Below are 25,038 nucleotides of genomic sequence, written 5' to 3'. Positions count from 1 at the left end.
CTGTGTGTGCTCATTCCTTACATGGCCCAAGTCAGATTGGTCAGGTTCGCAATAACATTGAATTCGGATTTTGATGTGACTCTATTCAGCTCAACTAACGACATACAACAGCTCCTACGTGTCTCTTACGTACTTGTTACCTTACCTTTCTTCAATGAGTCGTTTCTCATTCCTACAACCTCACCAACCAACCTTCCTCTTCAATCTGAGTTCATCTTCATATCCATCTTATCACCAGTTCATCAATATCCCACAATGCAGCATGGGGAGGCTATGTCGAGGCATTGAGAGCCTTGGAGTCGGCACGAGGAGAACTAGGAGGGGTAGGTTCCGGCTCCTTGGGCTGGGCGCGCTTCCCCTCCGTTGCCGAGTTCTTGAATCCAGTCCGAGCACCATCATAGTTCTCCTCGAACCACTTGACAGTCTCGTGCAGCGCGACGTCAAATGGCGTGAACTTGAATCCGCCCATGAGAGACATGATCTGCGCGTTTGAGGCCGGCTTGCGGAATTGACCATCGGATTTTGTCGTATCGAACTGTGTTATCTGGGTTATCAAGATGTTCCAATGTGTGAGATCGAAGGGCGTACCCTGTACTCCCCGGTAAAGCCCATTTCACGAACGATAGCATCAGCGACTTCCTTGATGCTGATCTCTTCATCTTCACCAACAGACAAGATTAACGGCTCGACAGAGTCGTATTCACGCAGCATCCAGATAAAGAGTTTCGCCAGGTCGAGGGAGTAGATAAACTGACGCAGGGGCTTGCCAGTTCCCGATACAATGAAGGGTGTGCCGTTCTCTGAGTCAAAATTAGTTCAAGACACATGCAGACAAGGGGTAAACGAACTCTTCGCAAGGTAGCACTTGTGCATCAACCCAGGAATAACATGAGAGTCCTCCAGATCAAAGTTGTCGTACGGCCCAAAGACGTTCGTAGGGATAGCGCTAGAGAAGTTGCATCCAAACTCCTCCTTGTACGCCCTATTCTGTACATCCACCATACGCTTCGCGTGGGAGTAACCGAAGTTCGACGAGTGAGGTGGGCCGAGGTGAATCTTCGCTTCCGTGAGTGGGTACTCCACTTTGTCTGGGAAGACACAGGTGGAGAGGCAGGAGATGACTTTCTTCGTGTTGTGCTTGTATGCACTCCAGAGGATGTTGTCGTTGATCAGGAGGTTTTCGCGGAGGAAGGTAAGCTAGAGGGCATGTAAGCATACCCGGGATCCAGGACACTGAGGCCTACACACATTGTGCCTCATGTTGTTGAAGAGGCCACCGACTGGAGCGGGTTAGACACGTATTGAACGAGGGGGCAAGATGGCTTACCAAGAGCCGCAAGATGGATGACAGCAACCGGCTTGTACTTAGCGTACATGGCGTCCGTCTGCGCAGGATCCCTTTACAATACAATCAGCACCAGCTCAGGCGCATACAAGCCCGTCACACACCTCAGATCACCATCGGTGCTCCTCAGGAATACCCAGCGCTCGCCACGCCTGCGACCATAGGGGGAGTCAAGTGGCTCGGTCGCGATGACCTGCTTGATTGCAGAGCCTACGAGACCAGACGCGCCGGTGACGACGATGGTCACTTGCTGGGACTCGGAGGTTGACATGTTGAGGGGAGGTGGGAATGTGGGGAAGAGAGGAAGGGGTCGCAGTGGGTGAGATGGCAGGACGTGATCTATAATGGGAGTTGTGTTGGGTTACAAACGCGAGTACGTCTTAGGGACGTTCCCCCCGGCATGACCGGCCGTTCTCACAGTGCATGCTTCTGGGCTACCTCGTCGGAAACTTGATTGTTGGGCGATGCTATGTGATACGATGTATTTTTAACTATCTATGAGTAATTAATCTCCCTCGAGAAGGATTTCGAGGCATCTGTGTTGATATGTACGCATCAATGTTGTATTAGCCGACTAAATTGAGATATGGCTCGTTCCTCTGTTGAAGATTGAACGCTTTTGAAAAATGAACAACGATAATGAGAGATCGTGGAATGGTAATTCCTCGTGTAAAATGCGGGAGAATACAATGATTTCCAAGCTGATGAGAATGCAGAACTCTTTTATCTTGCTTTGGCACAGGAACAACATTGAGGTATTGTATAATGGCTGAGAACGAGCGATCAACTGATTGATTGTGCTGCTCATACAACCACTCAGGCTTCGATTCACCGATAATTCTTCCCGATTCGAAGTACTATGAGATGCGTTCTGCTGATCTTTATTCAAAGGCACCGCCATGCCCATGCTTGAGTGAGCCGAACCGACAAGTCTCTTATTCATCCGTGATTGGCACCCCTCTTGCACGGCATGGATGATAGGGGACATTGTTGTTTGTTGAAAGAGGTTAACAGAGCGTGTGAAGAAGAGGAGCACAGCAACGACCGCGTGTACGACACCAACTTCGGCGATCTTATTGCGCGCCAAGCTGCTGAGGTGGCCTAGCACCTTCGTGCACAATAAGTTGATATCTTCAGTCAGCTCAATCATGTCAATGAGAGTGGTTTCCTTCGAGAAGATATTTTCTGAATGAAAATGCTCGTTGTGGTGCGAGATCCAGTAGATAACAACATATCGCCGGCGTAAGTGGAACACCACCTTGTGCAACGCAGCCTACCGACCAACACGGACACCGCGCCACGCGGGAGGGTACAAGAAGGACCCTGGTGTAAGGGCACGGGAACCGCATAAGAAACGCGCATACGACCAGCCCACCATACGTGTTCGACGCCCGTCTTAGCCTTATCCAGTCGCCCGCCTTTCCAAGCATATTGATTTTCTGTCACCATGTCCCACGAACTCTCCGTTCCCGGCGTCATTCCTTTCCATCTATCTAAGTATGGGACTCCTGAGGAGTACCGCAAGCGCAAGGTCGCACTCATTACCGGTGCGCCTTCCGTCCTGCAGCGTATGATCGCGTGACTGACAATAGGCTCATTTAGGTATCACCGGTCAAGACGGTTCCTATCTCACCGAGCTGCTGATCTCGAAGGGTTATGAGGTACATGGTATCATCCGGCGAAGCTCTAGCTTCAACACCGGAAGGCTGCATCACCTGTACACAGTGCGCATGCACGTTTGTCGTTCGCACAGAAACCTAACATGGTCTGTAGGATATCCATGAGGGGCCTTCTCAGCTCCATATGCACTATGGTGACCTGAGCGACTCTACCAACTTGGTGTACATTATGGCACACGTCCAGCCAACAGAAGTTTACAACCTCGGCGCTCAGAGTCACGTTAAGGTTTCGTTCGAGATGGCGGAGTATACCGTTCGTATATGCGTCTAGTTCCGCACCTCTCAGCGCTTATATTGCATCAGGCTGATGTTGATGGAATTGGCACTCTGCGTCTACTTGATGCGATCCGTACTTGCGGTCTGGAACACCACATTCGCTTCTACCAGGCTTCGACGTCCGAGCTGTACGGAAAGGTCCAGGAGATCCCGCAGAGCGAGACGACTCCTTTCTACCCTCGTTCTCCTTACGCAGCAGCGAAGCTATATTCTTACTGGATCACTGTCAACTACCGGGAATCTTACAACATGTATGCGTGCAACGGGATTCTTTTCAACCATGAGAGCCCCAGGCGAGGACGGACGTTCGTCACGAGGAAGATCACGCGCGCTGTTGCCGATATTCATCTTGGCAAGCAGTCGTGCCTGTACTTGGGTAATCTGGACGCCAAACGTGACTGGGGTCATGGTACGTTCTGAATCATCATTTAACGCCTGAGACTGATCCCCGTCATGCACAGCTCGCGACTACGTGGAGGGCATGTGGATGATCCTTCAGCAAGAAGAGCCAACGGACTTCGTTCTCGCCACCGGCGAGACTCACATGGTCCGTGAATTTGTGGAGAAGTCATTCGCTGTTCTGGGCACCACAATCCAGTGGCAGGGCGAGGGTGTGGACGAGGTTGGCTGGGATGTTGAGAAGAGGAAAATCGTCGTTCGCGTTGATCCTCGGTACTTCCGTCCCGCGGAAGTCGAGTACGTTTCAGCATACGTCTGAGGTCACGGTTGTCTAACATATATTCCAGATTGCTTCTTGGGAATCCTGCGAAGGCGGAAAAGCTCCTGGGTTGGCGTCGCAAGGTAGATTTCGACAGTCTTGTGGAGGAGATGGTACAGTACGACCTGAAGGCGTCGGCCGACCTCGTTGAGGACCAGAACTGAAGAGAGCAAGGAAAAGCGATACATAATATATGGAGTGGGCTATATGACCAGATGGGTGCCACTGCGATCAAAGAGAAGAGAAAATCGAAGCTCGAGCATAATGATGCTCGTTGCTTGTACCTACGCGTTGTCTTATTGCGATAATGCGAGAACGTGTTACAAGAATATCATAAAATAAGGAACTGTCCTTATATCCCTATCTGGTAACTAAGGGGGATAATGTCTCTGGTCACTCGCACGGATTCATGGTAGTCCTATCAGATGTGTGAGCTTGTCGCCCCAAACGTCACATACCCAACTCACAGTGAAGTGTACTGGATCGCTTGTACTACCAAATGACTTCCCAGGTTGGTGAGAGTGACCGTATGAGTCTTATTCGCGTCCAAGTACTGCGCGTACCAGAGCACCGCACCGGCCGCGAAATCCGCGGGAACTACCACATTCTTCGAGATATAGACTGGGGACGGAATGCCGTCCAGCGTGATAATGTAAGCAGAGCCGTCTGGAACCACTTCACCAAATATCTGGGATTCTGTGCCTTTGAACGAGTATTCCAGAGTCGACCCAAACTATTTCGAATGAGGAAGAGCCCAATCCAAGTGGGAACGACGCACCGTGTGTGAAGTGTATTGAGTGAAATCTGGGCTAGAGGATCCCCACATCGGCTACCGGAGGTAAGCAACAATTGACTCAGAGCAATGCATCGACGAACGATAGTAACAGTCTCTTCGCTCCACTCTCCGATCTTCTTCAGATCTTCATCAGGAAGATAGTATGCCAGCGGGGACCTATAGCAGCATTTGATCATCGGTTTTGTCATTTGGCGATTTACACTGCTGCTTACATGCAAGCAGGATACCGAGGAACGAATTCAACCAGATGGAACCAAGCCTCTTGCCTTTCTTCCGGGCAGAAGAATTCAACCTCGACGTGATAATTATCCGTGGGCAACACGTAGTTGTACCCATACGGATAATCTTGAAGAACCCCATTGATGGTCGTGTTCGTCCAGCAAGCTGCTGGTGGGTCGTCGACAGGAGGTGCGAGGAGCCCAGTCAACTGGAAGGGTCTGCCATAGAAATCGAACGAGAGGGATGCCTTATCGAGGGATGTTGCATATGAGGGTTCATTTCCGAACGGAACGTTGAACACCCAGCTCGTAGAAGGGTCTGTTCCAATGGAAGGGGAGAAGGTCAACGTCGGTGACCCAGCCATAGGAGAGGAATACGCGTTCTGTAGAGCAGACATTGTGCGACGTACGAAGGGAGCGCCTATGTGCAGATGTGTTTGAACTGCCCGTTGTACTTGAGCATAGAGCGGCTGTTTATAACCTGCAAGAGGGCGAAGAACACCCTTCGTTTGGACTGGGCCGGCCCATCGATATTCCAGGAATAACAACTTGGCACGAGCTGCAGTCCGGATCTCTTCTCGCTTGATGAGCGGGAGAAGCTCAAAGCACCAGTTCGCAACATCCGTCCCGATCGGAACTAGCATACCGGAACCAGAGAATGCGCCCTTCCATCCGCAAGGAGGTTTTGGCCGAGACGTCGCTCATTGCTCAACGCAGGTGAAGTGAGACATATTTATGCCGATCCCAACAACTGGAACCGACGGCTGGTCCTTTCCGTACGTCAATCCAGAAGAACTCTACCCGCCGAAACCATGTGACCGTTAACGTCTGACACTCAGAAATCGGTCGACATCGCGAGTGTACTTTAGGCAAATTGTACCCCATGGGAAATCGCAATACGAGTCACTATATTCTTGATTGTAGAAGAGGAAGAAAGAGGATCTCTGCAGCTTGACATCGATAGAGCAACATATCCATTCGATCTCGTATTCGTAATACGAACAGTTATGCACTTTCAGCAGCATGGATGTAAGGCAAGACTATATCGTGAGCATAGTCTTAGTACGAATGTGTTTTGACACCAAGTTCTTTAAGAATGGTTTGCTGCGGATACCGAAAGAACCCGTCATTAACGAAGTCGCATTCTGCTTTCTGAAAATCCAGCGTTATTTCGCGCTCAACATGAGCCATCTTCTTGCCAGTAACTGCAACGATCCAAGTGAGCCGGAGAGATCCTAGGGAAATGACTACAAACGTACCTTTCTGGAGTGTGTTGATGATCTGATTCAACGAGATGCTGTACGGAGCTGCAATAATCGCATCTTTGGTGAGTTTGTCCCTCCACGAGGTTTCTTTCCAATGTTCGATCATAGCAACGACAATATTCCCCAGATCGGCACCAATATAAATGCATGGAACGAGGACGTCCGGACGCAGACCACTGTACACGATGTTCCACTTGTTCGGAACAGACGCGTCTCGCTGTAGCTGGCGGTATTTGATCAGATTCTCCGCGAACCCACCTGTGTGCAAGATCACAGTAGGTTGACTGGAGGCGGCAATGTACTTGTCGACTGCGCTTTTCTGATCGAAATGACTGGTTCTCAAGTGAACACTTTGCGAGAGCAAGACAAGATGAGAGACCTAAACTGGATTGTTGTGTATTTTCCCCCAGATCTCTCGGTCGAGTTCGGCAACGACGACCAAATCAGGAGCGGCACGTTGGCCTCTTTCGCCGCATCTACAATGTTATGTCCCTGTACCTCCTCGCTGTCCTGCGTGAACGGGACCGTCACGCCAAAGACAGCATACGCGTCCTCGAATACCTCGACTAGGCTAGCCTTGTCAGAGAGCGTAGCGGATACAACGTCCACACCCTTCGATTTGAGTACCTGAGCCTTAGCAGAGGTAGTGTCGCGAGTGATAGCACGAATGGAGTAACCACCGTGAGCAAGCAAAGAGGTTACAACAGAACCGCCTTGTGTGCCTGTGGCCCCGAGGACAGCAACGAGTTTGGTCGACATAGTGAGGATCGTCGAAGAATAGAGGATGCACAAGAAGAAGGCTTTTATTGAAGCCAGTTCATGGTCAAGGTCAATCCTATTTATAGCCCTCAGACCCGGAGATTAGATGATTCGGTTCGTCCACGCAAGTTTAGTCCATATCGTAATCACCGGCGCAGCAGCAATGGATAAAAATACAGACCGGTTTGCACCGTCAACCATTTGCCGACGTGTTTTCCCTTCCGAGTGTGTTCAAACCGCAGCATAGTGACGAAAAACCAAGCACCAAGACCCGGTCAGATCCGCTCGAGGTTACTTGGAGGGCTGCGGTCGACAGGAGACAGTTAATCGGTTCACTCAAGGCTGTGAGCCTTTCTCCGAGCTGAGACAGGCGCCCACACGAGTGGACGGGAACATGTCGGTGGTCTCGTGGCTGATACTATACAGTACGAGATTAGGTAAGCTGACAGCAGTGCGGACATCAAATTCGGCCGGACAAACACTTCGGCCTTGCTTGTTGTCATCTGTATATCAGGCATGGTTCAGTCGATATTTCATTAAATTGCCAGAAGTGATCATAAATGCCTTCATGGTGGCCGCGCAGTTGCGACAGCCGAACTCTCGGCACAGATTTGGACGAGGTGTACAACACCACATGTACAAGGAAGACTTTAGGTGGACAGTTCGGTAAAGGAAAATACAACAACAAAATCAGGGAGCAGTCCTACATTGCCCGGTCGTTGCAGTGGTCATTTGCCACCCGTGTACGGGAAAAGCTTCGTATACTGGATGGCTTGAATCGTCATGTTTTTCCCAAGGTTGGTCAGAGTAACCGTATGCGTCTTGTCATTATCGAGCTCCTGAGCAAAGAAGATGACGGTTACATCGCCCCCGACCGGGTTGTAAAGGTTATGAGGCGGCTGCAGCTGGCCATCGAGGGTAACAACATATTCCCCGCAGTTAGGACCTACGATGCCAAACACCTGTGTGTGCACGCCTTTAAACCTATAGGCGAGTGTTGAGCCCAAGTCTGTAGTTGTGTATTGAGGGAAGGTCATAGCGAAATAATTCTTAGGAAAAGATCAGATTAGATTACAGGGCCTTAAAGCTCACACCTCCCACCTGATATACTGGTTTCTCGGTCCAAGGGCCGAGCGTGTAGATCTGAGAAGTGTCCAAATACGGGTTTGCTTGACTCCTGTTATGAGGCTCCATTAGCAAGAAATCATGTGTCCAACAACAACCATGTAAACTCACATAAATACGGTCCCTTGGGTCTCGACAAGAGCTGGTCCAGCAAACGAGGCTTGCTGACCCTGATGGGGACAGAAGAACGTGAGTTCCACATGATAATGATCCAACGGCAGGTCATTGTAGGGGCTGTAGAAATCGTTCTGATGCTGAAGCACCCCATTGATGGTGACGTTGAAGTCGCAGGGAGGCGTGTTGTCAGATATGGCGGGAGTTAGGAAACCTGACAGTTCAAATTGGTCGCCACAGAAGTCAAAGGAGACGGACGCCTTGGGTGCGGAAGTTACGTATTGTGGCTCCTCGTCGACGAAGGGCTTGTTGACCCAACCCGTGGAGGCATCGAACCCAACTGGAGGTGTGTAGGTAAGCAGCGGGGAATTAGCGAAGAGACCAGTAATATATTCAGACATCCCAGAGAGGCGTTTGTACGACTGAAACAGAGCAGAAGAGAAGCCGAACTTGATGATGTGAAGTTGCTGTAGATGAATGTCGAGCACGATCAGTTGATGATGTCTGGGACGTATTCTCATCCAACATATATATCCCCGCGTCCCTCCGCGTCAACCGGATTACGTCGCCCCGGTGCGGTGGGCGTTTGAATTAGAAGACGCATCCCTCGAGCTCCTGTGATTCGTAATGCAGAGAAGTGTTCCGTCCATGTTCGAAGAGATGCGTGTGGCAAAGGCCGAAGCAGTACAAACGAAGAGGACAATCAACGCGAAAGTTCCGTCTTCGGTGCCGAACATTACGAAACGGTCTGTCATGGAATCTTGGAACCGCTGGGACCGGGACGCGCCAAGACAATGATGGAGAGAATCGAGGGTAGATAATATCGAAACGGTAACATTGTACGCTCATGCTACGTAGTAGTCAATCTGGGCATATCTCAATAACTGGATGGTCCGTCGTATAAGAGTCCAAAAACGCTTTGCCCACGTACAAATTCTTTGATAGTCAAGATCTTTAATTTTTACTCGGCTCACTCGAGATCGTCTTGACAGGGGTGTAGGGATAGGGGCTGCAACAAAAGATTAGACACTCCCTAGATCAGATATGATGGAAAGGACGTACAAAGTGTTGGTGGCGACCGGATAGTCCACGATCTGGATCAAGCCCGTGAGGCCGAGCACTTCCGCCTTGTTCTGCGCGGAAGTCTGGAAGACGACTATGAAGTCGGATCCCTCCGGCAACTTGCCCGGATATTCGAAGTAGAATTCTGTCACCGCGTAGCCGGTCGAGGTGGCATCCGTAACATGGGCAAGAGTCAGAGGTCCCCATGTCACGTCGGTCGACTTGTAAAGGAGAACATCGAACGACGCGAACTGGCTGTCCTGCCACACGAGCAGCTGCTGTCCTGTCGCATCCCACTTGGTGATGTCGAAGACCGGATCGGGAGTGAGAAGCATAATGGAATCGTAGCTCTGGTCAAACCAGTCTTGGGAGACAATCGGGAATGTGTTGCTGGTGACAACCTTGTGGGTAGGCGAACGGGCGTCGGGTACGATCTTCACCTGGTAGCCGTACCCTTTCGGGTTCACGTCAGGTGCGATAATCGTGTTGCCAGCATCGGAGTAGTTCAGTCCGTTCCAGTATCCAACCTTGAGTGGTTCGAAGGAGAAGTCCTGGAGACAGGTCAGCGAAGTAGGAGAACTGCAAAGATACAATGAACTCACTCCAGGACGGTAGAGATAGACGGGGCCGGTAACGAGGTCGCTCAACGGCGTGCACGACGATGAGTCATAGTCAGCGTCGAACAGACGATCGCCGACATAAACAACCTCGGAGGATCCATAGAAATCAGGTTCGATTCCCCATGGTGTGCAAGAAGCGCGGGGAATGGGGTTGGCAACTGCAATCCCAGCAAAGAGAGCGAGCAATGCGGCGTATACCATGTCGGATATTGAGCTAGGGATGATTCACTAGTTTGTTGGAAACCCTGGTGTTTCGGATCGTTGGACCATATGTACTTATAGTGACTGAAGGAGCAGCTGACTCCGTCGGGCACGGAATGCGCTGCACCTTTTCACTTTCCACATGTAGATGTCATGTACCCTCCTGCCATTCAGAAGGATGTTGCCAAACACGGCGGACAAGGCAGCTGGGAAGGCTGCCGAGATGAAAGTGTTCGGATCTCCGATTCAACAGGGGCAGAATGTGGGGCGATGAGAAACACCGTGAGAAACGGAGAAGAGGCAAAGGATGACGAACCACATACGCCGTGCCGCCAGTACTAGCTGCGGGCGGTACACGTTGATCACGTAAACTTGAAAGAGAAAGAAGAAGAAAAAACGGGGGTTTGTTCGCGGTAAACCTTCCGGCAGGGGCCCCGAGTTCAAGAACACGACAATTCGATTTCGGATTGCGGGGACCGATGAGGTATGTGATACCCTTCCGCTCGGCTCCGATGCAGGTAACTTCCGAACTAAGTGCGAGTTCAGAAAACTGCAGACCTGAAGTACACAATACGGAGATCATGATAGGTTCATGAGACCTTATGTGCAGTATAATCTCAACAGTAGTAGAAGGTCCATTGATAACGTAAACCGTAGAAGTCCATGGCGCCCACACCACACGTTCATCTCGTAGTAGCTTCGCTGGCAATCGTCCTAATGGGCGTCCAAGAATACGGACTAGAACAACAGTCAGCACAATGATTTACCCAAAATTGAACAGGAGGGAGTGCATACAAAGTGTTCGTCGTCACCGGGCTATCAACAATCTCGATCAACCCTGACACGGCAAACACCCTCTTCTCCTGCCTCCCCTGCTGGAACACAAGTTGCCAGCCTTCGCCCTTCGGTAGCTGCTTGTGGTACTCGAAGTAGTACTCTATAGCTGAGCAGCTCCCGGTTGCTGGTGCCAGCGGACAGCTAGCGTTCACAACGTGTGTGAGAAGTTTCGGACCCCAAGTCACGTCCGCGCTCTTGTGCAGCCACACATCGAACTCATCAAACGTGTGATTCGTGTCCTGCCAAGCGAGTAGCTGCTTTCCAGTAGAGCTCCACTTGGTATCGTCATGGACGCTTGTGGGTTCAAAGAGATAGACCTTGTCGTAGCCCGTAGTGAGCCAAGATTGAGACACGATGGGAAACGTGAGGCTATGTTGCGGCTTTCGGGCAGGAGAGTCACGGTCTGGGACGATGACGACGCGGTAGCCATATCCTTTGGGATGGATATCGGGGCAAGTTATGGTATTTTGAGGATCGGAGGAGTTGAGGCCGTTCCAGTATCCGACTCCTTTGGGCACGAAGTCGCTATCCTGGGTTTATAGTAAGCTGATGCTTTGTCGTGCATGAAGACGGCAGAGATGTGAGAGAATCAATACGTACTCCTGGACGATAAAGGTACACCGGTCCGGTGATGACAGTCTCTGGTGTACACTCACTCGAGCCGATCACCGCGGAAAACAGCCTGTCACCCACGAAGACGATTTTGGTAGATGAATACCATGACGGAACGATGTCGCTGTGCGTGCACTGGTCGGCAAGTGCTCAGCAAGACTGATTCCATCGATGATGAGGGAGTTGAGGAATGAATGCCGCATTCTCTTCGTGAACGCGGCGCCGGAGAACACCAGAATTGAGGGTCAGTCGGACCGAACTTTGGACATAAGATGCGATTATAATAGACAGATCACGATCCGAGCTGACCGGAGTTGTGGACCCATTTGATTTGTTGGCTGTGGGAGACAAAGGGACATTGTAAATTGCCAAGCTAAGGAAGAATTCGAAAAGTGGTGGAAGAGGAACTGTGCCCCTTGCCAAGACGGGACTGCCCCTGGCAAATAAGGCACCTTCCCTTCGGTTCCGAAAGAAAGTCCGCCGTCCAAGTTCCGGTACTCGCCTGCCCTCTTTGCACCAACCGTCATGATCTCGTAATGTACACTGAAACTGGTATTTCTAGTCAGCGACTACCGTTCCTCACGGACAGCATGCTGGTATCAGCTCATCGATATATGCCCTTGGGCCAATCTTAGCGACAGCCAAGCTGCATATTCCCCTCTCTTCATTTGACTCTTTCACCATGTCCCAATACGTGACCAACCTGTTTGCGAATTCCCCTCTGCTAACATACAGTCCTCCTGTCGGGCAGAACCTCAGCACAGGCTGGATGAACATACCCTTCGTAGATGTCGAGCCACAATATGTTACTTCCCTGCCTAAGGCTTCCGTTTCCTTCGACTTCTACGGCGATCAGTTCGAACTATCAGGGATGCTGACTGCCTTCGCCGCCGGGGACGCTCCTCCATGCGACTTCAACGTTTCAATCAACGGGGTGCTACAAAATGAGACGTCTTACTACCACCCGTACAATGACCTTCCGCTCGGGGAACATCATGTGGAAGTCACATTCTTTTGCCCGCAAGAGGGGCAGGAGGTCGCCTTCACCGGACCAGCCTTCGTTGAAACTCAGGGGAAAATCTTGAAGCAGGTCCTCTCTCTGACATCACATATACTGAGCTCATGAACCACAGGAACCAGTCCAATCCATACCTGAACATCTCCCAGATCAGCACGCTGGGCGAATGGACCGTCACGCCCACTTTTCAAGTCAGTCTTCTCCAAAATCATTCGAGTTCGCTTTGACAAAAAGTAGGAATATTTCTACTTGACCTTCCCGCAGTATACGACTACGTCACTGCTCTCTACTCTCGTCTACTCATTCAAAGGCGTCCACACGCAGATATTCGGCGCCGTCGGTCCTACCTCAGGACCGTATCTCGTCACACTCGACGCCATACCTCAGCCGCTGCGGACAGCATATAATCCGGTTGCTGGACCGACGACGGTGCTATGGTTTGCACAAGAGTTGGAGGAGAAGGAACATACGGTTACGATTACGAACTTTGGAAAGAACTTGACGGTCCAGGCGATCCAGTACACAGACCTGCTTTAACAAGGAAGCAGACTCCACGGTGTGAGGCACCTCTTTTGTACTAAAACTATGTTGTTGTATGTATCATAATTCTCCTTTGAGACATGCCGAACATGTACTCCTACACACTTTATCCGTATCAACTGAATGTCATGGTGTCATGACAACAGTGTTGTCATAGCGTAGTCATGACACCGTTTCCAGATCCCTTAAAATCTTTCAGAGAGTCGCAGAAACCAGACGGTTTATGATAAACTTGACATCGAAACGGGCGTGGAGCGTATGCTGGTCACTCCCTCTGCTTTGTAACTTTGTGCTGTTCCACGTTTTACAAGGTGCAGTAACTGCGCGTGTGATTCATCGACCTTCCTGGCTCTCTTTTTTCTATCTGTCTTTCTCATTAGAGATGACATTTCTCTGAGCAAGGGTAGCACAGCTCTTGCCCGCCTGGTGTCAAATGTTGCTGGAATGACTACAATGAGTACACCTAGTTCAATTTTGGGGTTGGATACATCATAAAAGTATGTCTAGGCCGTATGATCCAAAACGAAGAAGTCCGCAAATACTTTCCCCATGTGGAAAGACATCGCATTGGGAAGTCCTTTAACCAGGAGTGGCCTCGCCCGTGATTGTCCTGACGGGTGTGTACGTATATGCGCTGGAACAGAAGATTAGAGCACTACATCAATCAGATACCACTTAAACGACTTACTATGTGTTCGTGGTGACTGGGTAGTCCACAATTTGGATCAAACCTGTGAGGGCGATCACCTCCGATTTGTTCTGCGCGGACGTCTGGAGGACGACAATGAAGTCCGACCCTTCAGGCAGCTTGCCCGGGTACTCGAAGTAAAACTCGGATACCGTGTACTCAGACTGGCCCTGGAGTGGCTCGGCATTCGTAACATGGGCAAGTGTAAGAGGTCCCCACGTCACGTCGGTCGACTTGTAGAGGAGGACATCAAAGGTGTCGAACTTGGTGTATTGCCAAACCAGCAGTTGTTGACCCTTCGCATCCCACTTCGTGTTATCGTCCACTGGGTCTGGTGTGAGAATCCAAACCGAATCGTAGCTCTGGTCGAACCAGTCCTGGGAGACGATAGGGAAGGTGCCACTTGTAACGACTTCGTGTGTTGGTGAGTGGGAATCGGGTACGATCTTGACTTGGTAGCCATAACCTTTCGGGTTCACATCAGGTGCGAAGATCGTGTTGGCAGGATCGGAGGAATTCAGGCCGTTCCAGTAACCAACTTTGAGTGGTTCGAATGAGGGGTCCTGCAAATACGTCAGTGAAGTGGTAAACTAGCGAAAGAGCCGAAACCTACACCCGGACGGTAGAGATACACCGGCCCAGTGATCAGGTCGCTCAGCGGCGTGCACACGGATGAGTCATCGCCAGCGTCGAACAGACGAAGACCAACTTCGACAACCTCAGACGATCCATAGAAAATAGGCTCGATCGCTGTGTACGTGCATGCGGTACGAGGGATGGGATTGGCAGCCGCAAGGCCGGCAAGAAGAGCAAGTAACGCGCCGGGAAACATAGTCGGATATGGAGCTGGAGAAATCAATAGGAAGTACAGGCGAATGATTCACTTGCGTAGTGGAAAACTCGATGTTTCGGAACGTTGAAGCAGGTGTATTTATCGTCTTCGCGGCAGTATCCGAGTCCGGCAAACACGGAAAGCGCTGCTCCTTCCCGGCTTTTATGCGCATACGTCGGAGAAACAACATGTGCCTCTCTGACTCATACACGCGTATGACCCAGTAGACAGTCAAGAACAGCCGAGTGACAGTCCGGAGTGACGCAAGGGGGTTGACGTACATTCGGAACTGGAATACAGCAGGTACAGAATAGATCTGGGCGATGGGAATGCCGCGATGGACGGAGTGGAGAGGTCTGAAAGAATACGTCCACATTTGGAGGAGGCTTGGCATTGCCCCAAATCTGGGCGCATGCATCACGTAAAGCAGGGGAGATCAGCAGGTCCATAGACAGGTAAGAGTGAGGGTCATGCGCGCAAGAATCACTCTGGAGGTAGGTTTACAAACCGACTCATTGACAGGGTTAACAACCACGATCCCACAGGGACTGGGGATTCAAAAGAATGGCAATGAAATCCAGGACAATCCATTATCGGAACCGATGTAATCGGGAATGCAAGGCTATGTTGGGGCTGGGCTTGCGGGAAGAGGGATGATGATCAAGGAGGAAGAGGACGGGATAGGTGTGTAGGTCTCGGATGGAGGTCGGGGCAGAAGAGAGGATCACGAAGGTCTGAAAAGCTGAAGTTGTTCCAGTATTACTTGTCGGGGATAAGGCGTTGCCCTTTGCCTGCAGAGTGCGAGAAAGCTGCTGAGAAACCCGTAGATGAAGACCACCAAACCCCATGGTGACAGAGTCTGGGGTAAACTTCATCATTCGGGTTGATCACCTCAAGAAGTCTGCCGCCCACGGAGACGATGGCTATGATGGAAGAATGTCGCTGCGCGTGAGACGACGACAAGTGCCCCTTCCTTCGGCATGGTGCGGGAAGAGCAGAACTGAGAATGACCCAGTCCGAGCATCAGAAGCCAGTCGTGCCGTATGAACTCCGACTTGGCCGGAGGGCGGCACGTACCACATTGGCGACATTGCGAACCAGACTGGAGTGGATGGAAAGGGGCTCTGGAGGCGGTGTTTGTGTTTTATACAAACCCGGACTTACGGCTCGGTTCCGGAGGAAGGTACAAGTCCTGTCTGCTCAAGTATCTGATCCGCTCTCTCTGCACCGACAACGACGGTAGACACTATTTTTAGGATTTCTGGTCAATGATTACCGTTTCTCACGGAAAAGACGTAGAAGTCGACATCACGGCGTCACCTATAAGTATGTACTTGTTCAACATGTCTAAAACCTCAGGAACAAGCAAGCCTGAGCGATTTCCTCTCTGCCCGAAACTGTCACAATGTCAATCTAATACGAAACCAGCCTGTTCGCCAACTCACCTCTGCTAACCTACACTCCCCCAGTAGGCTCCGACCTCAGCAAAGGGTGGGTTTCCATCCCGTGGCTCCCTATCCAGCCGCAGTATGCCACTTCCGCACCAAAGGCCTCCGTCTCGTTCGACTTCTACGGCGACCAATTCGAGCTCGGAGGATACCTGACTGCTCTGGGCGGAAACGGCCCCGACTGCGGGTTTAACATCTCTATCAATGGGAAGTTGCAGGATGTGCCGGACTTGTATACGCCGTTCAACAACCTCCCCCTTGGCCAACAGCATGTGGAACTAACGCTATTCTGCCCCGAAGAGGGGCAGGAAGCTGCTTTCGTGGGGCCTGCCTTCATCGAGACGCAGGAAACGAAGTACACGTGAGTTTTCTCTCTCCCATCGGAATATCAAGCTCAAGGACAACAGGAATCAGGTTTTCTCGTACTGGAACACCTCTCAGATCCGAACGATTGGGGAATGGACCGAAGCTCCTACGTTCCAGGTCTGTCTTCCCCCTTCCACTCCACAGGCAAGAGCTAACAAACCACAGGACTTCTTCTACATGACCCTGCCGCAATACACCACCACCTCCCTGCACTCCACCCTGGCCTACTCCTTCAAGGGCGTTCACACGGTCGTCTTCGGCGCCGTCGGCCCTACAGGAGGACAGTACCTCGTCACGCTGGACAATATCCCGCAGCCTATGCGCACGTCGTACAACTCCGTCGCGGGGCCGACGACGGTGCTCTTCTTTGCTCAGGAACTGGATCCTGAGAAGGAACACACGGTGACGATCACGAACTTTGGGGACAACTTGACGGTGCAGGCGATCCAGAATACGGAGGTGTACTGAGCATCCAGAGATTAGGGGATGGATGGAATAAAGGACTGATTAAGTGACAGAGGACTGTCGGAAGTGACGTGGGATGTACTCGAGTCGCTTACTAGCAGTAGGAAAACATCTGATGTGCACCCACCAGAACAGCGAGCTATATGCGCAATATCTCAAGAGCCAGCCTCAACTCAGCGCATACACGTCCCCTTCACCCAAGTTGGTCCCCAGACAAATTCTATTTTCTCTTTATGTGCTCCATTTAACTTAGGACTCGCGTCCCTTACAAGAGTCCGCCCGTGCATACATGCCCCTCCTGGAAGACGTTCACAACGAGCCCGTATCGTCTTCGTCCTCCTGCTCCTCCATCTCCGCATTGACCAGCACCTCCCCCTTCTCCCCAGCAACTACCTCCCCTGACTCCTCAGCCTCTGGGGGGTGCAGAACACTCCCGTTCATCCCCCCATGCCCTTCCACCCCGTCCACTTCCCACTTCCCCTGCTCAGCCTGTGCATCCTGTAACTGCCGCTGTACAAGAACAGGCGACCTGCCCTCTTCCCTCCCCGCCCTCTCCAGACTCTCATCCTCCAACTCATACGCCGGCCTATATCCCCCCTTGGCCGCGAGGGCCGGATTCGGGAACGTGTTATACGTCGAGCCGAGCGAGGTATATCCCAAGTCGTACAATTGACAATAGGGGACTTCCCACTCTCGTAGGAACCACCAGACCTCGGCATATCCCCAATTGATCACCGGATGTATGCGCTCGAATGCCGGCCAGCCGGGGTCTGTCATCTGCCTAAACCGTAGTTCACGCCCATGAGGATCCTGCCTCCGCGTACCGACCATGATGGCTTTTGTCCATGGGCGGAGGGAGAGGTAGGCCGAGAGAGCAGACTTCATGGATTTGTGCCGTGTGAGGAGGAGGGAGAGGGAGTAGTAGGATGTGGAGCTGTGGACGAAGGACTCCATGAGCGGGAAGGGGGAGGGCTGGGAGACGTAGATCGAGGGAATGGCAGGCCAGGGAGGGGTGCTACTGGACTGCGGAGGATGTCGGTGTAACAGGACAGCGGCGAGGAGGTGGAGGAGGACGGTGCCTTGGGAGCGGTCAGTATGTAGAGAAGGAGGTTGGGGGGGACGTACAGTCTTTCCCTCCATTAAAGCTTAGAGCCACATTCTCCTCTCTGCGCTCTTAGCACGTTCTTAAAGGGCAAGAAGAAGAGGACGTACCCATGTTCCTCTAAAGCAGCTTCAATCACTTCTACTGCCTCTTTTACATGGGGGTGTAGGGTGTCACTCGGAGAAGGTGAGGAGCGGGCATAGGAGTAGAGCTTGGAGAGAGATGTGAGGGAGACTGTTGGTGATGATGATGAGGGTTGAGGGAGGAGGGTGATGCTGCCTGTTGTTGGTGATGTTGGGGATGAGGACATGGAGTGACGAGGGAATGGAGCATGCAAGAAAGAGAAGAGGGGTATGTATCGCCGTGAGAAGGGAGAGAGGGACAGAAGAGGATGAATGCTGGCGATGATGAAGATGACGCTGTGGCCGATCAGGCCGTGGACAGAAGCAGATGGATCCCCCGCTAACCCTGACTGTCCATGAACGTCCACCATATTACGCAACCAGCGCCCTCTCAAACCCGTCACCACCCACCACCACCCGCAACTCAAGTACTTTGAACGTCCGGGACCGCATCAACAGCTCGGTCTGCTACCCGGATGGCCGACAAACTTACCTCCTATTCCACCTTTGTCTGCTCGTCCTTCGTCTAGCCTTCTGGACTCCCTTATCCCTGATACCAACTAGGGGTATCCCGCTATCTGACCTGCTTGTACATATGAACGGGATGTGCTCAAGGTTTTGAAGAAAGAAGTTCTATACGGAGTGATGGACGCACTCGTGTGCCAAAGCATGTTCACCATGCCCCCGACAATCAGCCCTGTGCCACCATGTCAAATGCCTCTTTTTCCCAACATGACATCGACATCTATGACAATGGATATCTGCCATGCTGAGTTTCTGCGTCACTGGGAGGACGCACTGTCGAAGGGATCCGTGGCTCCCCACATACTCGATCTACTTGGATGCCCACCCGACGCTGCCACATCAATCGAACTGGGACTACCCGGAGAGATCAAGCCTCCCTGGAAGTTCTTCAGCACGATGACTGATATTAGTCGACAACATGATCGACTGGCTCTGGTCCAGTTGCACTACTACATGCTCCGACGTGGACGACCCCGTGCAAGGTGAACCCGTTTTGGCTTCCTTCCAACCGATGAGAAGCCCACCGAACGGTCAAGCGCTGTACTAGGCCCTCATCCCTAAACCTCGCAACTTACGGACCAGTTCCTCTTTTTTTTTCATGGTCAACACCTTGATTGACGACTGGGTACGCCATTCCATTCCGACATCTATGCCGTATGCCCTGAATGATTAATCCGTTGCTGCAGATCTGTCTCCTTTCACGCCCTCCCCTATTATACTCGCTATATAAGTCTAGGTTGATAAGCCTCTTCTGTTGGCTAGATATTGATATCGATGGGTGATGCACGCGATAAAGTCAACTCTCTCAGCCCTGCGAAGCATACATTTAGGGCAATACCCTCAGCCTACTGTTTGTTCATGGCTTGAACGAGTATCTCCCACATCTCCTTCATCTCGTCCTCAAGGTCCATCGTGCGTGGAAGAACGATCAAAGTCAACTAGCACCACCTTGTCCACATCAGGAAGTTCGTCATACTTGAATTCGCTCGTTCCAGCACGCGTGCTGTCCACCGTCCCCTTCTTCATCAACTGATCATTGTCGGTGCGAACGATGAAGTGCCGAAGCTCAATATCCAGAGGAAGGACTAGGGCAGTGTGTGCGACATGCAAAGCGCCTAGAGTCTGGACTGCGAGCGTTTCGGTGATGGATTCTGTCGTCAGATCGGCGCCATCGATGAACTCCAACACCATTATGGCATATTCTTGGATACTGCGATCCGGGGATGCGACAGCGACAACGTCACACGAGCCGTAGTATCGGGGAATGTACTTAGGCCAGGTTGTATACGCGCTAAGAAAAGCCGTATATGCCGCTTTCTCGTTCTCGTAGTTCTCCTCATTTTCCGGCAACGAAAACTGGGAGTAGATCGGCAATCAAGCTGATAGATGTAGAAAGGAACCTACCCCTTTGACAAAGACTTCCTGGCCATTTAGTGAAGCTCTAGCCGTAAAGTTCTCCCCGCTATTGAAGACCTCCACTATGGCGAGAGTACGGAGGGACTCGTCGCTGAGCTTCGGTAGGCATAATGTCGGATAAGGAGGGAATGAGGTAATAACCTGGCTGATGCTGATGGGATGGCTGATGGGTTCCTCGCGAGGTATGGCTTGGCCTTGTGAGCCGGCGTACACTTTACAACCGATATCCTTGAACGGATTGGGGGGAGCTCAGCTTCTCGGCCGTCCTGAGACGAAGGCAGGTGCAAATTGCAGATCATGTCCCTAATGTTCTGCCACCGTGGATGCACGGCAGAGCATTCTACCAATTGTCTGGGGGAGAGCCTAAGCGTCATAACAGTGCTAACAAGTCAACAGAACTGAGCCAGGTGAGAGATATATCCATGAAGAAAAGAAGAGCGCGGTAGTAGTTACAGTCACACCTTGACCCTGGGTGTGATGAAGGGACATCATCTCCCCACACGTCAGCACGCCACCCAGCGGATAGCGGATGGGTCATCCAACATCCACAACCAATGCCTTCCTTGCTGTAGACGACCATGATCCCCCCACCGCTCAACCTCCCCAAATGGCTCGCAGAGAACAGCGACAAGCTCGCGCCTCCTGTTAACAACTTCTGTCTCTATGATGGCGGGGACTTCATCGTCATGGCCGTCGGAGGACCTAATGAGAGGAACGACTATCACGTGAACGAGACTGAGGTGTGCTCATACTTCTCCTTTCCCTTTTCTCTATCCCATAAGCCGGAATCTCACAGGGGAATAGGAATGGTTCTATCAACACAGAGGGGATATGCTCCTCCGTATCCTGGACGGTGACGAGTTCAGGGACGTGAACATAAGGGAGGGGGAGATGTTCCTTCTCCCGGGGAATACGCCGCACAACCCGGTACGGTTTGAGAACACAGTCGGGATCGTGATTGAGCGCAAGAGGCCGGAGGGAAGTACAGGTGCGTCTCATTCTTTCCTTTTACTTACATCACTTCCTCCTTTCCCGTCCCTTCTCCGCCCTTCCTTTCCCTTCCTCCCACCCTTTCCGTCTCGCCGCACGTCAAGTCAACCTAACATCCCCAGACAGGCTCCGTTGGTACTGCCGTTCCCAAACCCACTCCACCCCGCACATCATAAGAGAAGAACGCTTCCACTGTACAGACCTGGGCACGCAGCTTAAGCCGCTGATCAGGAACTGGATGGAGGACGAGAGTCTGAGGAAATGCGAGTGTGGGTGGGTGGCCCCGGCGAAATGAGCGGTGGGGGACCTGTGTGCAAGGAGCTGCGGGAGGGGGGAGGCGAGGGAGGCTTCAGCTGGGTTCGAGGGGTTGAAGGGCTAAAGCACTGAGTATCGTTATACTAAGTACGTCGTACTCCACTGTACACTCCCCAACAAGTAAGAAATAAGGAATAGACCGTCACCGCTCTCCTGCACCCTTCCTTCTCGTTCAGGACGACTCAACAGAAGCATCTTGATCTCTTTGGCGAAGGCTTACGATGAGGGCATCCAGCGGTTGTAAGGGCATATACGTCCAAGTCGAATGATTTGTGTACAACTGTAGCTCGCCGACGTCCTGCGCTCCTGCACTTGTGAGAGGCAGACCTATCGCCGGTACACTGATGCGCATACAATCGAGTCAACACAGTCAAATACCGGCCCTCTCTACCGTGTGAAATATAGGGACAGCCGCGGAGTTGATATCCTTCCACTGGATTGGAGTTGTGGAGGTGCAATATAAGGCGAGAACCTAGACCACTGTATACAGACCTCGCCAGCACGGCTCGAAAAGCCAAGCTGTGTACGAAGTGAAAGTGCATGAGACGGAAATGGTTGATTACAAAGAATCGAAGATCGAAAGAAAGACATATCCATGGAATTGTTGTACAAATGTACTCGCGCGCGATGCGCAGCGCTTTTCGTGGTCTGAGGTACCAATATACTCTCCAAACTCGAACGGTAGTCCGATAATAACCCAGTCCAGTTCAGTACAAGACGCTTCGGTCTAGTAGAATCCAGTTCCACCCGACTCCTGTGTGAGGGGGTGGGGGTATCGCGTGCATGGGTGAGATACAGGCAGTGTATGATGAGGAATTTATGTACGTGTCGCAGTCGTTGCTGATCGCTGTTCGGGTTGGGTACACCGCCGACGTCGTTGATCAATGCACGACGTCGATTTTGTGGCTCCTCTTGCCGTCCAGCCCCTGAACCATCCTCGACAGTAGGCGTTAGGGACGGAATAGGAAAGCAGCCATCAACAGATGATGCAGTGCCCACCTTTCCCACCTTTTCCATCCCCGCCGCCGTCACCTGCACTTTCTGGTCCGCGACCGGAGCGACCGCCTCCTCCAAACAGACCCCTGCCTTTCTTCTCCTGCTCTACCTTCGCGCTCTTCTCAGTCCTCGCTTGCTGTCGGTCGTTGAAGCGTGACGTTGATCGCGCCGTACTTGGGGTACTGGGCATAACCGGGGAACGGGGGTTAACGGGTACAAGTGGGACAGGTGGCGGAGGCACTGCGTTCGGAGAACGTAATGCGGAGGTGCTGCTTCGTCCCCTGAGCTGCTTTGATGAGCCGGAGACGGGCGGTGACCTTCCGTGCAGAGACGGTGAGCGTGGAAGAGGGTATGCGGAGGCACTTGGACGCAGGGCAGGTGTAGATCCCTGGCGGGTGCGGGACCCATAGGGGTCGCTCGGGCCGGCACCACGGGCGTAGGAAGCGGGAGGAGCAGAAGCGGGCGGGTATCGGAATGCAGAAGGCACATTATTGATAGGTGAGACAGGGAGAGAACCACCCCAGATCGTCCCGGGTGGTCCAGTGCTCGGTCGGCCAGCATGGCGATTGCGGAGGGCGAGGACGATGGTCTCGAACATTTTGGTGATGTTGTACCCCGACTTCGCCGAGGTCTCCATATAAAAACACCCATACCGCTGGGCGAGCTCGTATGCTTCCTGTGCACCTACTGCACGCCCCCCTGCTTGATCGGTAAGGTCGTACTTGTTTCCGATGAGCATTGAAACAGGGTAAATATGGCTGGATTTCTGGCGGGCTCGCTTAAGGGTTGCTTCCATGTTCAATAGTCGCATGAACGATTTTCTTGAGGATACAGCGTACACTAGGACGTACGCATCGCCTTCGCTATAGGCCGTCAGCGTTGCGGGCAACTTACAGCGACGCTTCCCTCACTGAAGCCATTGATCGCGTAGAGTAGCGTAGTCATCTGGTACGAGTCAGTATCGGAATGATAATGCTAATGCGTATTCTGACCTTGACCCGCTGTGTCCACAAGCTCCAGGAATGCGGGTTGACCTTGAAATGAAGTGTGGATACGGTACGAGTCTTCGATTGTCGGATCGTAAGTCTGCGTTCTATTTAAGCAGCATATGATGAGCGAGAGGGAATCCCACGCACCTCGAGGAAAGTTCCACGTGTGAACTTGCCAGCAAAAGATGAGCGTGTCACTTTGAGCGTATCAATATTTTTACCTTCACCGCGATAGCTGTTTTTCCGACGGCGCCGTCACCAAACAGGGCGACCTTCCATGTCTCTTGAGTATTCATTATGGCTGAAAGGACTCGGTGTGTGGCAAGAGAAGTGTTCTATCAGGTTATTACACAGCTGCGAGACGTGTTGCCAGATCTGGGGTGGAGAGAAGCCTTTGAAGCAAAAGGGGTCCGTTGACAGATCGCCAGATAACGATACCCCAGCAAGGTTTTCAGGGAAGGCGCTAATACCAGGAGATACCAGAGGTGGCTTCGATGAAAGAGCGGATTGAGGAGAAGCAGTCCGGAGCTCTATGCTGCCCGAGGTAACAAAGAGAGAAAGATATCGGAAGAGGGGAGGACGACGTGAGTGCAGGGATGACTTGGGAGTTTGCAACTGGCTCGTGAATTTGCCAGTCAGGCACAGACGACGGCAGGCAAGCGACTGATGTCACAGATATCGATATGGAGGGGGTGTGAAGCGACCTGTGATCAGCATCCCTTCAATCAGATTCGCCGGCGGTGAGCTTCTAGTCAGGGAAGAAGCTAGGTATCACAAAGGAGGAGGAGGGCGCAAGCATTTTGAGGACCAAGGACGTGGCTCGGGGTGAAATGTATATAAGCGGGCTTGTGAGGGTCGGGTTAGACTCTCACATTACGGTATCTGAAGCAGCAAGTCTTTTCTCAAATGCAAGCAGACCCGGGTAGACCACGCTTGCCTCGCGGCAGGGAAAAGGGGTATGGGAATTCCGGCAGGTGGTGGGGAGGGGCTCATGAATTTTCTGTCAGGGACTGGGTGTACCGCATGTCGCGTGTGCAATATTATTTTGCTGACTTAATGTCCGGGCCTCCGGCATCAAAGAGCCCTTTTTTGAAACATCTCCTTCATTATTTTCACAGTGGCTGCAACGAGGGGTCTTTCGGCCTTTTCCGCCCTTCCAAGCCCAAGGAGAACCACCTTGTTCGTTCAACCAATTGCACATCACGTCAGAAACCACTAATCCTTGATGCTATATAGAAGATAATTTGCTAGGTGATGAAGCTAAAATAGTGACTAGGATGGGATTGGTTTTCATGATATCCACCATCATTAAATGGTGTGATACTGTGAAGTCTTGGGTTGTCAGGAAATCCTTCAAGCATGCAGCAAAACGGACACATGTGCAAGGAAGCCACATGCGTCTGTTTTGCTATATGCTGGCCCGATCAGTTAGCTTCTGGCACATTAACCTGCTTGAGCAACAGGTAATCCACCAACAAGCTCTGACATCATGGTTTCCTCATGGCAGAAGCGTTTCTCTATTGATAGATGTGCTGTTCAGCCACTTTCTACGGCGAGAAAATTGGTAAGGGAGTTATGAGAAAACAGTTTCTTCTCTAT

At 51.8% G+C, this 25,038-nt stretch overlaps 14 protein-coding genes across 14 annotated transcripts; 4 read left to right on the top strand and 10 right to left on the bottom strand.

The window, feature by feature from the left end:
- Window positions 1-88: 88 nt before the first annotated feature.
- On the bottom strand, window positions 89-1,624 carry DACRYDRAFT_67324 (epimerase-domain-containing protein). The gene is made up of 6 exons (XM_040775842.1): window positions 1,450-1,624; window positions 1,328-1,398; window positions 1,249-1,280; window positions 849-1,197; window positions 589-800; window positions 89-535 (listed from the first exon to the last, which is right to left on the bottom strand). Exons 1-6 carry the CDS (start codon window positions 1,614-1,616, stop codon window positions 272-274), a joined length of 1,095 nt encoding a protein of 364 aa, XP_040628323.1. The 5' UTR covers window positions 1,617-1,624; the 3' UTR covers window positions 89-271.
- Window positions 1,625-2,734: 1,110 nt separating this feature from the next.
- On the top strand, window positions 2,735-5,722 carry DACRYDRAFT_22564 (GDP-mannose 4-6-dehydratase). The gene is made up of 10 exons (XM_040772858.1): window positions 2,735-2,892; window positions 2,948-3,069; window positions 3,119-3,277; window positions 3,328-3,709; window positions 3,762-3,996; window positions 4,047-4,436; window positions 4,486-4,751; window positions 4,797-4,847; window positions 4,895-4,970; window positions 5,027-5,722. Exons 1-6 carry the CDS (start codon window positions 2,793-2,795, stop codon window positions 4,180-4,182), a joined length of 1,134 nt encoding a protein of 377 aa, XP_040628322.1. The 5' UTR covers window positions 2,735-2,792; the 3' UTR covers window positions 4,183-4,436; window positions 4,486-4,751; window positions 4,797-4,847; window positions 4,895-4,970; window positions 5,027-5,722.
- A 663-nt stretch (window positions 5,723-6,385) lies between these two features.
- On the bottom strand, window positions 6,386-7,050 carry DACRYDRAFT_33008 (NADP-binding protein; the record flags this gene model as incomplete). Its single annotated transcript, XM_040774365.1, has 2 exons — window positions 6,386-6,629; window positions 6,683-7,050. Coding segments are annotated over 2 exons (612 nt in total), but the record flags the coding sequence as incomplete, so codon positions are not given.
- A 734-nt stretch (window positions 7,051-7,784) lies between these two features.
- On the bottom strand, window positions 7,785-8,696 carry DACRYDRAFT_107974 (uncharacterized protein; the record flags this gene model as incomplete). The annotated part of the gene is made up of 3 exons (XM_040768566.1): window positions 7,785-8,105; window positions 8,158-8,233; window positions 8,293-8,696. 3 exons carry the CDS (start codon window positions 8,694-8,696, stop codon window positions 7,785-7,787), a joined length of 801 nt encoding a protein of 266 aa, XP_040628320.1.
- Window positions 8,697-9,097: 401 nt separating this feature from the next.
- On the bottom strand, window positions 9,098-10,381 carry DACRYDRAFT_22562 (uncharacterized protein). The gene is made up of 3 exons (XM_040772857.1): window positions 9,960-10,381; window positions 9,358-9,908; window positions 9,098-9,304 (listed from the first exon to the last, which is right to left on the bottom strand). Exons 1-3 carry the CDS (start codon window positions 10,176-10,178, stop codon window positions 9,250-9,252), a joined length of 825 nt encoding a protein of 274 aa, XP_040628319.1. The 5' UTR covers window positions 10,179-10,381; the 3' UTR covers window positions 9,098-9,249.
- A 369-nt stretch (window positions 10,382-10,750) lies between these two features.
- On the bottom strand, window positions 10,751-11,736 carry DACRYDRAFT_116587 (uncharacterized protein; the record flags this gene model as incomplete). Its single annotated transcript, XM_040770233.1, has 4 exons — window positions 10,751-10,916; window positions 10,974-11,545; window positions 11,616-11,656; window positions 11,709-11,736. The coding sequence occupies 4 exons, from the start codon at window positions 11,734-11,736 to the stop codon at window positions 10,862-10,864; spliced, it is 696 nt and encodes a 231-aa protein (XP_040628318.1). The 3' UTR covers window positions 10,751-10,861.
- A 573-nt stretch (window positions 11,737-12,309) lies between these two features.
- On the top strand, window positions 12,310-13,182 carry DACRYDRAFT_16125 (uncharacterized protein; the record flags this gene model as incomplete). Its single annotated transcript, XM_040771166.1, has 3 exons — window positions 12,310-12,717; window positions 12,768-12,836; window positions 12,910-13,182. The coding sequence occupies 3 exons, from the start codon at window positions 12,310-12,312 to the stop codon at window positions 13,180-13,182; spliced, it is 750 nt and encodes a 249-aa protein (XP_040628317.1).
- A 500-nt stretch (window positions 13,183-13,682) lies between these two features.
- DACRYDRAFT_22560 (uncharacterized protein) lies at window positions 13,683-15,014 on the bottom strand. The gene is made up of 3 exons (XM_040772856.1): window positions 14,487-15,014; window positions 13,874-14,436; window positions 13,683-13,819 (listed from the first exon to the last, which is right to left on the bottom strand). The coding sequence occupies exons 1-3, from the start codon at window positions 14,703-14,705 to the stop codon at window positions 13,765-13,767; spliced, it is 837 nt and encodes a 278-aa protein (XP_040628316.1). The 5' UTR covers window positions 14,706-15,014; the 3' UTR covers window positions 13,683-13,764.
- Window positions 15,015-15,094: 80 nt separating this feature from the next.
- Window positions 15,095-15,633, bottom strand: DACRYDRAFT_22559 (uncharacterized protein). Its single transcript, XM_040772855.1, has one exon. It carries the CDS (start codon window positions 15,551-15,553, stop codon window positions 15,296-15,298), a length of 258 nt encoding a protein of 85 aa, XP_040628315.1. The 5' UTR covers window positions 15,554-15,633; the 3' UTR covers window positions 15,095-15,295.
- Window positions 15,634-16,048: 415 nt separating this feature from the next.
- Window positions 16,049-17,111, top strand: DACRYDRAFT_116584 (uncharacterized protein; the record flags this gene model as incomplete). Its single annotated transcript, XM_040770232.1, has 4 exons — window positions 16,049-16,112; window positions 16,175-16,514; window positions 16,561-16,636; window positions 16,685-17,111. The coding sequence occupies 4 exons, from the start codon at window positions 16,049-16,051 to the stop codon at window positions 16,985-16,987; spliced, it is 783 nt and encodes a 260-aa protein (XP_040628314.1). The 3' UTR covers window positions 16,988-17,111.
- A 116-nt stretch (window positions 17,112-17,227) lies between these two features.
- Window positions 17,228-18,396, bottom strand: DACRYDRAFT_116583 (adenine nucleotide alpha hydrolases-like protein; the record flags this gene model as incomplete). The annotated part of the gene is made up of 3 exons (XM_040770231.1): window positions 17,228-18,063; window positions 18,110-18,150; window positions 18,197-18,396. The coding sequence occupies 3 exons, from the start codon at window positions 18,394-18,396 to the stop codon at window positions 17,294-17,296; spliced, it is 1,011 nt and encodes a 336-aa protein (XP_040628313.1). The 3' UTR covers window positions 17,228-17,293.
- A 1,019-nt stretch (window positions 18,397-19,415) lies between these two features.
- Window positions 19,416-20,523, bottom strand: DACRYDRAFT_116582 (uncharacterized protein; the record flags this gene model as incomplete). Its single annotated transcript, XM_040770230.1, has 3 exons — window positions 19,416-20,089; window positions 20,138-20,337; window positions 20,385-20,523. 3 exons carry the CDS (start codon window positions 20,521-20,523, stop codon window positions 19,634-19,636), a joined length of 795 nt encoding a protein of 264 aa, XP_040628312.1. The 3' UTR covers window positions 19,416-19,633.
- A 199-nt stretch (window positions 20,524-20,722) lies between these two features.
- DACRYDRAFT_22557 (3-hydroxyanthranilic acid dioxygenase) lies at window positions 20,723-21,590 on the top strand. Its single transcript, XM_040772854.1, has 3 exons — window positions 20,723-20,889; window positions 20,954-21,137; window positions 21,262-21,590. The coding sequence occupies exons 1-3, from the start codon at window positions 20,728-20,730 to the stop codon at window positions 21,432-21,434; spliced, it is 519 nt and encodes a 172-aa protein (XP_040628311.1). The 5' UTR covers window positions 20,723-20,727; the 3' UTR covers window positions 21,435-21,590.
- Window positions 21,591-22,430: 840 nt separating this feature from the next.
- DACRYDRAFT_116580 (ras-domain-containing protein) lies at window positions 22,431-24,003 on the bottom strand (the record flags this gene model as incomplete). The annotated part of the gene is made up of 5 exons (XM_040770229.1): window positions 23,661-24,003; window positions 23,587-23,610; window positions 23,443-23,536; window positions 23,362-23,395; window positions 22,431-23,313 (listed from the first exon to the last, which is right to left on the bottom strand). The coding sequence occupies exons 1-5, from the start codon at window positions 23,733-23,735 to the stop codon at window positions 22,431-22,433; spliced, it is 1,110 nt and encodes a 369-aa protein (XP_040628310.1). The 5' UTR covers window positions 23,736-24,003.
- Window positions 24,004-25,038: the final 1,035 nt, after the last annotated feature.

The sequence above is a fragment of the Dacryopinax primogenitus genome (assembly GCF_000292625.1).
Source record: "Dacryopinax primogenitus strain DJM-731 SS1 chromosome Unknown DACRYscaffold_10, whole genome shotgun sequence".
NCBI lineage: Eukaryota > Fungi > Basidiomycota > Dacrymycetes > Dacrymycetales > Dacrymycetaceae > Dacryopinax > Dacryopinax primogenitus.
The sequence above is the reverse complement of the archived record's forward strand: the minus strand, read 5'-3'. Positions and strand labels throughout refer to the sequence as shown.

Coding starts and splice junctions, on each gene's coding strand:
- DACRYDRAFT_22562 (XM_040772857.1), bottom strand. CDS start 10,178: ATGGTATACGCCGCATTGCTCGCTCTCTTTGCTGGGATTGCAGTTGCC. Junction 9,909..9,959: donor TCTATCTCTACCGTCCTGGA/GTGAGTTCATTG, acceptor ACCTGTCTCCAG/GACTTCTCCTTCGAACCACT. Junction 9,305..9,357: donor CCGGTCGCCACCAACACTTT/GTACGTCCTTTC, acceptor CTTTTGTTGCAG/CCCCTATCCCTACACCCCTG.
- DACRYDRAFT_67324 (XM_040775842.1), bottom strand. CDS start 1,616: ATGTCAACCTCCGAGTCCCAGCAAGTGACCATCGTCGTCACCGGCGCG. Junction 1,399..1,449: donor AGCACCGATGGTGATCTGAG/GTGTGTGACGGG, acceptor TGTATTGTAAAG/GGATCCTGCGCAGACGGACG. Junction 1,281..1,327: donor CATCCATCTTGCGGCTCTTG/GTAAGCCATCTT, acceptor AACCCGCTCCAG/TCGGTGGCCTCTTCAACAAC.
- DACRYDRAFT_22557 (XM_040772854.1), top strand. CDS start 20,728: ATGATCCCCCCACCGCTCAACCTCCCCAAATGGCTCGCAGAGAACAGC. Junction 20,890..20,953: donor ATCACGTGAACGAGACTGAG/GTGTGCTCATAC, acceptor ACAGGGGAATAG/GAATGGTTCTATCAACACAG. Junction 21,138..21,261: donor GAGGCCGGAGGGAAGTACAG/GTGCGTCTCATT, acceptor TAACATCCCCAG/ACAGGCTCCGTTGGTACTGC.
- DACRYDRAFT_22560 (XM_040772856.1), bottom strand. CDS start 14,705: ATGTTTCCCGGCGCGTTACTTGCTCTTCTTGCCGGCCTTGCGGCTGCC. Junction 14,437..14,486: donor TGTATCTCTACCGTCCGGGT/GTAGGTTTCGGC, acceptor ACGTATTTGCAG/GACCCCTCATTCGAACCACT. Junction 13,820..13,873: donor CCAGTCACCACGAACACATA/GTAAGTCGTTTA, acceptor CTTCTGTTCCAG/CGCATATACGTACACACCCG.
- DACRYDRAFT_22564 (XM_040772858.1), top strand. CDS start 2,793: ATGTCCCACGAACTCTCCGTTCCCGGCGTCATTCCTTTCCATCTATCT. Junction 3,278..3,327: donor TCGAGATGGCGGAGTATACC/GTTCGTATATGC, acceptor ATATTGCATCAG/GCTGATGTTGATGGAATTGG. Junction 3,997..4,046: donor TTCCGTCCCGCGGAAGTCGA/GTACGTTTCAGC, acceptor CATATATTCCAG/ATTGCTTCTTGGGAATCCTG.
- DACRYDRAFT_22559 (XM_040772855.1), bottom strand. CDS start 15,553: ATGGGGTTTGGTGGTCTTCATCTACGGGTTTCTCAGCAGCTTTCTCGC.